Here is a 14,298-nt window from a genome sequence, read left to right as displayed (position 1 = left end):
ATTATGAAATGTATAATCATTCATTCCAATATGTCTGCTTTAAGGAGATTATCCACATGGAAAAACTAATAGTCTCTATTGAATGTTAGTGTTATTTACAGAGCTATTTCCCTTTTTTGAATTCTTCAGTGCATTCGATATAATTTTCCTCTTATAAGAACACGGTTTCTATGAGATACCTCATAATATTTTCTTTTTACTTAAGCATTTTAAGTCTGTCAAATGACTGTGTGATGCATACAGTGTGTGTGTTGTTTACAGCCACGCCATTTGGGTAGTAACTTGCCGTGAAAATGAAGCAATTTGTCAGTCTTCCCTTCCAATTATAGCCTCTCATACGGTAAGACCTATGTGACTCAGATATAGGATCCTCCTCGAGGAAGCAGATGGTAACTGGGTACCTTGCGGCCCCAGGCTAAAACACATGGTCTAGAAGGAGACTAGGCCCCGAAATGCATGGCATGCCAGGCCCACCAGAGTGCGGATATGCCCTGATGCCTGCAAACCTAGTCCCAAGCTATGGGTAAATATCCGGCTAGACGGAAGTCGCTGGTCTTGGATGACAATTCTTCTAGGAGAAGTGAACTCTCATATAAAACACAAATGGCTAGATGGGAGTCATTAACTTTGGACGGCAACTCATCTAGAGGATGGAAACCTTAATAAAAAAATCTCTGGCACTCCTGGCAGGTGGTTAGGCACCGGGTTAATCACCTTGTCCTGTAAAAAAACTGTGATTACAGAAGCTACTACAGATGTTAATCATGCTTGCCCTTTAACGGTTGGAGCTGATATTTTTCAAACTGCGACTAAAGACCGCCACGCAAAACAAAGAATGACATTTAATAGACCGAAGCCACTGTTTTTTTTTGCCTAAATTAGTCACAAAAGTTGCCCAATGGAATGTATGTACTATGTACGAGACTGGAAGATGCGCACAAATATCCAAAGAATTGAGAAACCATAGTATTGATGTTCTACGCTTTAGCAAGGCAAGGTGGAATGAAAGTGGAGGGATAACACTGAGTACAGGTGAAGAAGTTCTATATTCTGGCAATGAGAATGAAAATGATCATCACACCAAAGGAGTTGCTATAATGTTATCCAAAAAAGCAAAGCGCAGTCTGGTGGAATGGGAACCAACCAGTGAATGAATAATGTGGGTGCGACTAAAAGCCAAATGTCAAAATTTTACCATCATTCAGTGCTATGCACCAACAAATGACGATGATGAAGAAGAAAATGAGAACTTTTATGAGAAATCGCAACACACTCTGAACAACACACCAAAGAGAGATATCAAGATAGTGATGGGAGATTTAAATGCTAAGATCGGAGAGGACAACGAAAACAGGGAGAAAATAATGGGAAAATATAATATTGGAGAAAGAAATGAAAATGGTTTAAAACTGGTTGAATTTTGTGAGGCAAATGAATTGGTGATCGGAGGAAGTCTCTTCCCACAGAAGGACATTCATAACGGGGAATCTCCTGACGAAAAAACGAAAAATCAGATAGACCACATCATGATAAACCAAAGGTGGAGAAGTTCACTACAGGATGTTAGAGTTTTAAGAGGAACAGATTGCAACTCAGACCATCATACTACTGGCAAAAGTGAAAATCGAACTTACCAAAAAAAAAAGAAAACTGAAACCAAGAGGATTAAATACAACGTCGATAAACTTAAAGATCTAAAGAACAAAGATGAATTCCAACTAGAGTTAAGAAATTGATTTTCTGCACTGCACAACGAAGAACAAGAACTTGATCGACAGAGAATGGACTGCAGGAAGGGATATAATCAAGAATGCATGTGAAAAAGTCCTTGGAAAAAAAACAAGAAGAAGAAAGATTGGATGTCTGATAACAGCTGGAAGAAGGTTGAGGAAAGACGTAAAATGAAAGAAAAAGTTAACACTGCAAAAACAAGAGCGCAAAAGAATGATGCCCAAGTAAAACACCAAGAGCTGCACAAAGAAGTGAAAAAATCATGTAGGAAAGACAAAAGAGATTACGTAAATCAGCTGGCAACAGAAGCAAAACAAACAGAATACATAGGTGCTATAAAGACACTTTATAATATCACTAAAACCTTAAGCAGACGTAAAACATGCAAGTCTAAGCCAGTAAAAGACCAAAATGGAATTGTACTCACTAAATTAAATGAACAGATGGATAGGTGGAATGGGCATTTTAAAAATGTACTAAATAGACCTGAACCAGATCAGCCAGTAACATTAGAACCAGGGTCAGAACTAAACATCAGAGTAGATTACATCAAGAAACATGAGATCAAGAAAGCCTTGACATCACTGAAAAATGGAAAATCAGCTGGAATTGATGGAATACCACCTGAAGAATTAAAACATGGAGGTGAAGAAATCTCTGACTTTTTGCTGAAATTAATTAATAAGATCTGGGAGGCAGAAAGAATACCAACAGAATGGAATAAAGGGTTAATAGTAAAATTACCAAAAAAGGGAGACCTAAGCTGTTGTGAAAATTGGAGGGGCATAGCTCTTCTGCCAGCTGCAAGCAAGATTCTGTGCAGAGTGCTTCTTAATAGAATGAAAGACGCTATTGATAAAGGTCTTCGTGACGAACAGGCAGGATTTAGACCAAATAGAAGTTGCACTGACCAGATTGCTACTCTAAGAATAATAGTGGAACAATCAGTAGAATAGCAATCATCCCTGTATATAAACTTTATAGACTTTGAAAAAGCCTGTGATAGTGTTAACAGAGATGGAATGTGGCAACTAATGAGACACTATGGCATACCATCAAAGATCGTAAATATTATCAAGACCCTGTATAAAGACTTTACAGTGCAAAGAATACACGAAACATCTCTCACCGACCCTTTCCATGTGAAAACAGGTGTGAAACAAGGGTGTTAACTCTCACCGACCTTATTCTTACTGGTGATTGACTGGATAACAAAGCAGGCATTTGACAAACCAAGAGGGATTCAGTGGACTATGACAAGAAGGTTAGAAGATCTAGATTTTGCAGATGATCTCGCCCTACTGTCTCACCAGATTAAAGACATCCGAGACAAAACCAAAAGGATGAATGACATCGGAAAGAAAATAGGGCTTAAAATTAACTACAGAAAAACAAAGATTATGAAAGTTCGAACAAGAAAAGGAGGGTCAGTGACGATTGGAGGGGACGAACTGGAAGAAGTTGAACAGTTTACATATCTAGGAAGTGTCATTAGTAAGACTGGTGGCACAGATGAAGACATAAATGCCAGAATATGCAAAGCCCGTCAAGTCTTCGCCATGTTAAAACCAGTTTGGAAATCAAAACGTGCTTAGTTAAAACACCAAGGTCAGAATATTCAACACCAATGTAAAATCTGTCCTTTTGTGGGTGTGATACCTGGAGACTAACACCTGGACTTCAACATAAAATCCACGTATTTATCAACAAATGCCTCAGACATATTTGTAAAGTGTGGTGGCCAAGAAAAATTACGAATGAACAACTTCTGGATCGTACCAACCAAGATCATGCAGATAGCCACATTAAAAGAAGGGCATGGCAATGGATTAGCCACACATGGCGAAAACCGAATACCAGCATTACCAGAGAAGCGTTAGACTGGAATCCTCAAGGGCAAATGAAGCAAGGCAGACCTCTTCACAGCTGAAAAAGAACAAGGCTGAAGGAACTGGAGACGATTGGCAAGAGCTGAGGTGAAGCGAAAAGAACGGCCCAAAACAGAGTGAGATGGAGAGCAACTGTAGTAGCCCTATGCTCCACAAGGAGTGAAGAGGACTAAGACTAAGACTAAGCATTTTAAATAAAATATCCAAAAAAAAATTGTAGACTTTCCAATCATGAATCACACTTTGCATGATTCCTAGCTGGAGTATTACTTAAATGAAAAAAAAAATCTGAGCAAAAATGGAAGTGTTTGACAATGGTCAGATTTCTATATTAAGTAAACGAATGTTGTTATTAAGTTGCTCTCAGTTATAAACAGTTTCTGTTCCGATATTTTTTTAACATAAATGTGCACACTTCCAGTATTTTTATACCGGCATTTGATATAAAATGGAGTATAAACAAAACTGTTACGGCTTTTTGGAAATGTTTCGTGAAGTGCCGAAAGTCTACGTTTGGCATATTTCTTGAGAAAGTGTTCCAAAGTTGCACAACAACAAACTCTTAATTTCTTTTTACAAAATAATGGTATTCTGTAATTGTACTAACACTTATAAACACAACTATTTCATTTTCAAAGAGTAATCAAGGGAACCAAGGTTATAGCGGTAATCAAAAGAATGTAATCCAGGGACAAAGACCAGACATGGAAAACAAACATACACAAAAAAGAACATAAAGTAACTAAAATCATAAATACAAAGTAACAAAAGTAAATGAGCAACTCGGACTCCACTAAAAACTGGGAGCATGGACCAGGTGCACCGGTAGGGTAAGCGTCCTTTGCTTTTCTAGAAACACCCGCCGAGTTGCTTATAAAAAGTCAAGTCCGGGGTAGACAAACGAGGAAAGGAAAACTATGACCCGTTGAATAAATCAGTTTTCTTGGTGCTGATGGATACATCATAACGATCCACGAGATCATGATGACGACCATAAAACTTCTGTAGTGATGACTTCAATCTTGTAGCAACATAACCCTGTTCCAGAAGTCTATTTGTTAGAGTTCTAGCGCGATACAAAAAGTCTGCGTAGTTTCGGCAAGCTCTGGCATAACGTATGAGTTGCGATATGAACACTCCATACGCAGGAGCCGAAGGTATGTTGCCACAGATGAAAGGAAAGTTGACAATTCTGAATGAAAAGTCATCACGTTTGTCGTAAAGTTTGGTCAATAGTTTTCCTTTACCATCGATTTCTAAGTGTAGGTCAAGATATGAGGCTGACTTCACAGTGTCTGTAGTATCCTTTATCTCAAGTTCTTTTGAGAAGATGCGATGTATCAAATCCCCAAAACTAAGATTGTTTAAAGATAGTACGTCATCTATATAGCGGAAACTGAGATTGATGGATCTAGCCAAACGATATTCTTTCTTTCTGATCAGATCAGCTATAAAGTCAGCCTCATAAGAGTGAAGGAATAGATCAGCAAGTAAAGAAGCACGATTTGTTCCCATTGGAATGCCGACCGTTTGTTGAACAACACGTCCACCACACTGGACAAATATGTTGACGGTTAAAAATTCTAGAATTTTGTAAACATCTTCCTCTGTATATTTGGAAGATGATTTGGAATTATTCTTACAAAGTATGAGGAATCTCTACCAAGAACTATATATTTGTATCTAGGTATACCATCTTTTTTTTTGAAAAACAACGATGTATAATGTTTTTAAGTCGGGATTTTAACTGAGTATGGGGCATAGAAGTATACAATGTTGAAAAATCATAGGTTTTAATGCTATTATATTCAGAAAATAGTCTTGAACTGATTGTCTCCAAAAGATCTTTCGAATTTTTCAGGATCCACATTGAATTAATACCACTACGGGAGTAACAAGTGTTGTGGGAAGACTGCAGACCCTCTTTGACAATTGTGAGTATAGAAGTTAAAAGTTTTGAAAGAGGTTAGGTGGTATATTTTGCAGATCCAGCTATGAAACGTTGTTTGTATGGATTCTTGTGGAGTTTAGGAATCCAGTACATAGACGGTAAATCACAATCATCGTCCTTGGTAGAGAGACCAAAAGAGGATAGCACAGATTTATGGTTTTCCACAATCTCTTCTTTGGAGAGAGTGGTAGCAGTATAGGTCTTATCACTACTATTATTTTCTACGTCTACCTCTGATAAAGAAACATTGGATGTGGAACGTTTTGCAGACAAAACAATGTTGTTTTGGGCTTTGTCTGCTGGTACGACAACATATTTGTCATGTATAGTAGACAATGTTTTTGCTACATCGGGGTTTTTGAAAACTGATGTAGCCTTGGCACTCATTGACCTACTTAAAACTTTTATTCGTTTCAAAGTTAAAGACCTCACGGCCTTTAACCACTCTGACAGAGAATCAATGTCTTCTTGTTCTCATTTTATCCATTTTCTTGCATAGTCCTCGACGGCATCCATAAGAACTTTAAAGTTATAATTCCAATTTATGGAGCGTGGTTCACGGTACTTGGGACCTTTAGAAAGGATATTACGCAGAGATTCGTTTTTGATATTGGTTGAACCTCCAGTAACGACGTGACCAGAAGGACCATATTTGAATGGAGAGGTTTTGCAAGAACAGTCAGGTGGTTTAGCCTTGAAGTCCTCAATCTCGAGGTTCTGCAATAGCCTTTTATACTTGAAAATTTTGGATGCAATGGGTGAAGTATAGGAATATGAAATAATTGGTATGGATTTATCTTAGAAATATGGGGGAATTTTGTTGGTAACGTTTTTGTGATGGAGGATGTTAGCCAAATTAATTGCATCTATACCTTTGTTGACAAACGGTGGTGGAAGAAATAATCGTTTTTCTTCATCTTGACTTTTCACACAAACTGGTTTAAAGAGACTGTGAAAACCAATATCCAAAATGATGGCAGCAAGTCTGTATAATGATGAGGTGGGTCAGAAACAGGAGTGTCAAGATCGTAATATTTGTTGCTGTCGACAACAGCTTGAGGCACGATAAGTCTTCAAAAAAGGCATGGCATTTAGAAAAAAAACTTGCATTTAGATATTAAAACTTTTGAAAAATTTCCTGTCTTCGATCATTTAAATGATGTTTGTGCCGAAACTTTGTTTAAGAAGTTTAAAACATATTAATTTCGAGTAAAACAAATGTCTAGAAATTTGTCTAATATTCACAATTGAACATTTCAAACGTTTTCCTCCTACCAGAAGACACATAGGCAAATGTACCTCATGAACAAACGATTAATTAAATAGACAGGTAAGGAAAAATTACTATAAACGCTTATTTTAGACAAGAGGAATTAGCCGATTAGAGCGGAAAGTTGAGGAAACTTACAAGGAAAGAACAGAAAAGAAAAAAGTTACATGAAAAATGCTGAGAAATACAATAGATTTAGGAAAGGCAGCCCAAAAAAGTTTTAAAAAGGCGCTTTGTATAAGAGAAATGAACAACGTAAACGTGAGGAAAATAGGAAACACAACGAGAGTATAAACGTAGGTAGCGTAAAGCGCAACAAAATCTTCGTGAAAGAATTGCTGTGAAACAGTTTGCAGAAAGAAGTCCGGCTTTTCATAATAAAATGGCAAAGTACATGGCTTTGAAAAAAACTGAAAGACGCTTTGCCATCCTGGTAAAAAAGTAATATTATTAAATGAATACAATAAGAACTCCCCAACAATGAAACGTAATACTATACTTGATCAGCAGAAAAAAAAACATCTCTGTCAGATGAAGTTTTAGATAATATTAAGGACTTTTTATATCAATCCAAAAACAGGAAAGAAATTCGGACGCGCGAAATTCAATGCATAATATGTCAGCATCTGTTAGTGGCGAAAAAATGTCAACAGAGGAGAAAAACAAAGTAGAAAAAAGTTAAGCCTACAACTTCGTCGTTTGTCATGCGGCCAAAAGATTCGCACATCTGTCTTGCGTTCTGGAAAGTTTTGCGACGAATCTACCAAAAGCAAAACGCGATCCGATATAAAATCTGACTCAACCAAAATTCTGGATTTCTCCATCTTTGTCAAGAATAAGTCCAACCAAAAACGATTTGAAGAGATCCCGATTAGGTTAAAAAGAAAAGGTTTCTCATCAAGTACATTTACTGAAAAAACGCAAACCGAAGTTTTTCTTGACTTGAAGTCAAAACATACAAACTTGAAACTTTCTCGGCGTTTATTCGAAGGTAACAAACAATTTTACGTAAAATTGGTCAGAGGAAAAGATCGTAATACTTGTTGCTGTCGACAATAGCTTGAGGCACGATAAGTCTTCAAAAAAGGCATGGCATTTAGAAAAAAAAACTTCCATTTAGATATTAAAAATTTTGAAAAATTTCCTGTCTTCGATCATTTAAATGATGTTTGTGCCGAAACTTTGTTTAACAATGGTATTCCGAAAGCTTGTTGCTTAAATCGAGCCTGTAAAGATTGTGGAGCTTCAGACTTATCTTTTCATGATAAGGAATTAAACATTTCTGTAAATGCCCCCAACATAAAATGGGAAAAGTTCGAATATTCTAAAATGCGTGTGAAAAATAATAAAACAAGAAACAAACTAATGCCTACACAAAAAAACAACAAAGCAAGGTGAAATGTTCAGACATTTTTTAACTGAAACCTTCCTTGCTCACCTACACCGGGCTTATTGGCAAACAAAAATGCACCGCACTCTCCTTAAAAATCTTCCACCCGACCACGCTATATGCATTCATGATTACTCCGAGAATTATCAGTGTTCCGTAAGGACCGAAATACAATCAGCATATTTTCAACGAAGTGAAGTCATAGACAGTATTTTATCCAAACTGAATTTCAAATTATTTAGAATATATATCTACGGATATGAAAGTAATGCACGAATTAACGGATGGGTGTAGTGCACGGTACAAGAGTCATAATTTTATGGGTGATGTCAGTACATGCCGAAAAGAACTAGGAAAAAGTGCTTCTGGGAAAAACAAATTTACAATTAGCTCATGACTTGTTCAACTTTGCAAAGAAAAACCTTGAGTATCCCAAAAGTGGTATTTATAATAGAGGAGCTTAAAATATAAATTTTAAACCAGTTGACCAAAGTAGAAAAAAAATCACAAAATAATTTCGATGCGTTCGCTTGTACACCTTTACATTCGAGACTTGTCATGCTATAATTACGATGGAAACATAGTTTTCTGTGAGAAGACACCTTTTATAGGAAATTTTAAAACAAGAGGCTCAAGAGAGCTGGAATCCCTCACCTGGTTAACTATTTGCTTATTTGAAAAACTTGAGGAATGAGACAAGCTAAGTTAAAATCAACTTAATTATCAAATGCAAGAAATGCTTTTCATAGCATTTTCATGACCTGAACCAGAATTTTGCTAAAGGCAACAATTTTTGAATTTTTTTCAAAAACCTGTCTTATGACCCCTAAGTTCCATTTTTTAGTATAGGCAGCCATATCTATTCACGGATTAAAAATCACAACAGAACTATTATGCTTATTTTCATTCAATGATCTTAAATGGTTTTAGAGAAGAAGATTTTCAAAGTTGTACATGTAAAAAAAAAAACAACAAAAAACTGTTTCAGGGGTCTTAACTCCTACATTAGTCAATGGATGGTCTTAAAAATATCGGCATAGGTCCTTCTCATGATGCTGAACAATTTTATCCTGTGCCAGAAATTTGCTAAAGGCAACGGTTTTTGAGTTATTTGCAAAAAACTGCCATCTGACCCCTATGTTCTATTTTTAGTAACGGCGGCCATGTTTTTTCTTAAATCAACGATCCCAACGGTCATTTTGTGTGGGATACCCTAAGAAATATATATGCCAACTTTCATTGAATTCTGTGCAGTGGATTTTGAGAAAAAGATTTTCAAAGTTGCACATGCGAAAAATGCAAAAAAAAACAAACTGTTTCAGGGGCCGTAACTCCTACATCAGTTGACCAATCGTTTTGAAAATTTTGGCATAGGTCCGTCTCATGTTGCTGAACAATAGTACCTATGCCAGAAATTTGCTAAAGGCAACGGTTTTTGAGTTATTTGCAAAAAACTGCCATCTGATCCCTATGTTCTATCTTTAGTAACGGCAGCCATGTTTTTTCATAAATCAACAATCCCAACGGTCATTTTGTGTGAAATACCCTATGAAACATAAATGCCAACTTTCATTGAATTCTGTGCAATGGATTTTGAGAAGATTTTCAAAGTTGCACATGCAAAAAATGCACAGAAAAAACTGTTTCAGTGGCTATAACTCCTAAATCAGTTGACCAATCGTTTTAAAAATTTTGGCATAGGTCCATCTCATGATGCTGAACAATATTACACTGCCAGAAATTTGCTAAAGGCAACGGTTTTTGAGTTATTTGCAAAAAACAGCAATCTGACCTCTATGTTCTATTTTTAGTAACAGCGGCCATGTTTTTTCATGGATCAAAAATACCAACGGTCGTTTTGTGCAGAACATCCTAAGGAACAATCATGCCATGTTTAAAACCTGTCAGTCCAGTAGTTTCAGAGAAGATTTTTTAAATTTTGTCCACGACGACGAAGACGACGACGGACGCCAAGTGATGGCATGAGCTCACTTGGCCTTCGGCCAGGTGAGCTAAAAAGTAATAATGGATCTAAGTGATAGGGAATCGGTGTTTGATACATTGTTGTTTTGGCAGATAACTTTGAATACTACCTTTTAAAAGTAATGATACCTCCGCATAATATCGAAAAAAAAATGTTTCTGATGAATCGGAAAGCTATTTCAATCGCGGTTCCAAATTTTGAAAGGTCTAGAATGAAGGCATGTAAAGTATGTGGCGGGTTTAAACATGTTTGTGAGTGATCAATCCCCCCTTACCTGGGGCAGTGTTGGGAAAATACAACAATAAACCTGTTAAATTCTGATTTCTAATATGACGTCTTCATATCGTCAAACAGTATACATCGGTACAACCCCATCTTTAGCAGCTGCGCACTGTTTCTTTTCTTTCGCTGTCGCTTCGAGACAAAACACTGATTTAAAAACGTTTACGCGATGATTTAACGGCTGAGAGGTTATGTAACTGAAATCAATTACACGAATACACACATTTAACACATACGATGACATAAATATACAATTTTAATCTAACTTCCATACTGGGGAGATTAAACGGAACAGCCGTTATTTTGGCTACGCGTAGGGAAATTTTTGTCACAAAAATTACCGTATTTGTCATATTAGAAAAGAAATAATTTGTGGAGGCGGTAGATTTGTACTCATTTTAACATGGATACGGCATTTATATTCGATTATTTAAAATTATTTATGTTAAATGTGATTATAAATGCCGTACCCATGTTACGTACAAATCTATCCCCGGAATTAATTATTTCTTAATTAAGTCTTGAGATCTATACAGAGTACAAACACTTCAAGAAATGAGACAAAAGACAACAAGCTGTATCTAACTCGGAAGAGTACTTGCTTTTTGTAAGTTCAAAATCAAAAAGCAACTCTATCAAAAGTATCAATAAAAACATGCCAAATACATGTAGGATAAGTCAACATATCATAAAATATCCTACGTAAAATAAGGTTTTCGTGGAAATGCCACGACAAAAAGCAATGACTTTCACATGGCATTTATATAAAATAATTATTGTCGCATTATTACGTTTCAAGCTGTATTACATGTATAATAGAAAATGTGATACATTTTTTTCGCGGAAATATAAGCCGTTTCCTGAAATAATGATGATGTTTGTTTTAATATATTCAATATTGTATTGAAACTATATGTGTCAACTAATAATGTCAAATGTTACTATTTGTCTAGGATTATGGCTAAGCCTAGAGTTAGGTCTATGTTAGGTCTTAAACTTTATGAAAGTCAGACCTAGAGTTTTTTATGGGGGTTAGGGTCAGTTCTCGTTACTTGTTTAGGTTCAAGGTTATGACTTGGATCAGTGTTAGGAAAATAGTTCGAAAGTTAGCGTACTGGTCAAAGAACTAGGGTTAGGGTTAGTTTCAGATACGGTCCCGTGTCAAGGAAGTTAGAGTTAAACGTTAGATCTAGGTTTGGGTTAGGGTTATGGGTATGATTAAGCAAAGGGTTAGGCTTAGGTTTATGTTAAGGGTTGGAGTCAAGCCATAGTATTGGCCTATGGTTAGAGTTAGGGCTATGGCCCATAAATGTGAGACATTGTTTATCGATTAAGTTACAGTTCAAGAAGGAGATGCATGTTGAGGTCGAATTGAGTTAGTTGACAGGAAATTGCTAAGGATAGAGTTGGTGTTAAAACAACAGAATAACATACAGAACAAGGATTAAGGTTAGGGTAAGAGTCAGGGATAGGGTTAGGGTTAGGTTGTATCTGACCTCAATCACGCGTACGAACACACATACGGACAGACACACGTACATACACACACGTATATACACAAACACACACGTACATACAAACACACACATGTACAAACACACACACGCAAACAAACAATGTTCTAGAAACCATATAAAAACGAGTTTAACCCGGAAAAGTGACAGTTGTACGTAGACTGTCGTAAACATGTTCCCCTGTTCCACCTGTTCAAAGTCTCTGAGTAGAATGGATAGTTTAAACAGATATATGTGATTAGTTCACCATAAAAATTCAGATACGACAAGGTACAGACTCTACCCATAGATAAGACCCAGTCAAACCGACGTATCGGACTGATACTTTGATGACCGGACTTCACTAGTATTCATAGAGGAAAGAAAACCAAGATCCTTTGATGAATGGACTACGCCAAGATCCTTACACTTCAAAGAAAGGGCTACGCCAATCGATCCAGGATGAAACTCAAGATAGCTTGCCAAAGGGCACAACTGACGAAAACTTTTTCATACATCCGACAGACGACTCCTTGCTTTCGACGAACCCAAAGGATACTTGGACGACCATTTCATGCCCTGGGCCCATCCCTTTACCAGTGTCATAGCAGGACCCACCGAAAGTGGAAAAACGATGTTTGTACGTCGATTCGTACAAAACATGAAACACATAATGATGCCTAGACCCCATCGAATAACGTGGTGCTACGATGTGTACCAGACCATTTATGGAACCATGGAGGATGTCGACTTTGTACAAGGACTCCCCAACCGTGACACCTTGGATCCCATAGGGAAACACTTGCTTATTTTAGACGATATGATGAATTCGATCACTGAATATATCTCGCATCTCTTCACGAAATATTCTCACCATAAAAATATAAGTGTCATGTTATAAAGAAAGACCTCCTTAAAAACAGGATAGCTCAAAACCGATAACACCTATTAACCCCGTTAGCGACAGCATAGCAAACATATTTACCATCAGAGCCTCATAACACGGGTCAAAGTTTAAGTGTAAGGAACTTGAAAACATACTATAGCAATAAAAAGTTCAATCTCCTTATAAAAAGCCCATCATACAATACTTAAACAAAAAAGGGACGAATGAAACAAACCACGAATGAAAATATGGAGAGAAAAATATATTCCGTAGTTCAATGGTTTATCCCCATAACGGGTCATAAATAGTACACGCGACATGTTAACATTGAAAGTATAAAAAAGAAATCGGTTTACCCACTAGAGCCTCATAACACGTTCAAAGGGTGTGCACGACATGCAAATATCGAAAATACTATAGCAGTAAAAAATTCAATCTCCTTTATAATAACATAAGAAAAACATTAAATGAGCACACAAGTCTCAAATTTTAACAAAAAGGGCGTAGGAAACAAACTACGAATGAAAATATGGAGAGAAAAAAATCAACAAATCAATGGTCAACCCAATTATAGAACCCCATAACGAGTCAAATCTAGTGCACATGTAAACATTTAAAGTTTGAAAAAAAGGAATTTACCCGATAGAGCCCCATAACAAGGATAAAATCGATGTTTGTTTAACGCCCGAGCAGCAATATTTCAGCAATATTCAGGCGATGAACATGAATTGGATGATACAATGAACATGAAATGATGATGAAATGAAAAATGGGATGGAACACAAGGACAATTGGGGTCGAAAAATTTTTATTGCCAGTGGAAATAGGGAGAGGTGGGTAGGGTCGGGCAATTTAGCCTCCTGTGGCGGAGCCCTATGGTTCCTACTCCGGGAGAATACCACAGTAAGGTTTTTTTAACGTGCGAGGAACGTGGCATCTTTCCCAACACGGTGCACCACTATGGTTTGCGGTCAGGTTTTCCGTATTATAACCTGACAACCCCAGCATGTGACACGCTAGGGGTACCCCATTCCACCACCTGGGGCACACAACCCAGTAGCTCTGTGGGCAAATCGCCCTAGCCCCCGGCTAGATTTCTGAGCACTATTTACTCGCCTTTTACGACAAGCTTAGCGCTGCTGCAGGCCTATTCGATAAAATCGATGAAAAGGTTGAGTGGATCTGTAATAGGTGATGAAATAGTCGGCTATAAAATCAGAAATGAAAAGTAATACACCATTCAAAAGCTATTAACGTTCCAAATGTAAATCTTACAATTGTCAGGATAATCATTAGCGGTTAGTCAAAATTTCAAGCTGAATACAAAAAATACAAAACATAATTAAACAAAAATATTAAAACAACGATAAAAATTAATGTCCGAGGGGTAAACATTGCACAGCACGTCCTTACACCTGTAAT

The 14,298-nt window shown here is 37.0% G+C and overlaps 2 protein-coding genes across 2 annotated transcripts; both read left to right on the top strand.

The window, feature by feature from the left end:
- Nucleotides 1-1,157: 1,157 nt before the first annotated feature.
- Nucleotides 1,158-1,736, top strand: LOC148611236 (protein CFDP2-like). The gene has a single exon (XM_088595233.1). The coding sequence runs from the start codon at nucleotides 1,158-1,160 to the stop codon at nucleotides 1,734-1,736; it is 579 nt and encodes a 192-aa protein (XP_088451359.1).
- A 1,248-nt stretch (nucleotides 1,737-2,984) lies between these two features.
- LOC148611235 (uncharacterized) lies at nucleotides 2,985-3,326 on the top strand. Its single transcript, XM_088595232.1, has one exon. The coding sequence runs from the start codon at nucleotides 2,985-2,987 to the stop codon at nucleotides 3,324-3,326; it is 342 nt and encodes a 113-aa protein (XP_088451358.1).
- Nucleotides 3,327-14,298: the final 10,972 nt, after the last annotated feature.

Source organism: Perna viridis, chromosome 7 (assembly GCF_037379345.1).
Source record: "Perna viridis isolate PV_CMFRI_1.1 ecotype Kerala chromosome 7, ASM3737934v1, whole genome shotgun sequence".
In the NCBI taxonomy this organism is placed as follows: domain Eukaryota; kingdom Metazoa; phylum Mollusca; class Bivalvia; order Mytilida; family Mytilidae; genus Perna; species Perna viridis.
Note: the sequence above shows the minus strand (reverse complement) of the source record. Positions and strands in the feature narration are given on the sequence as shown.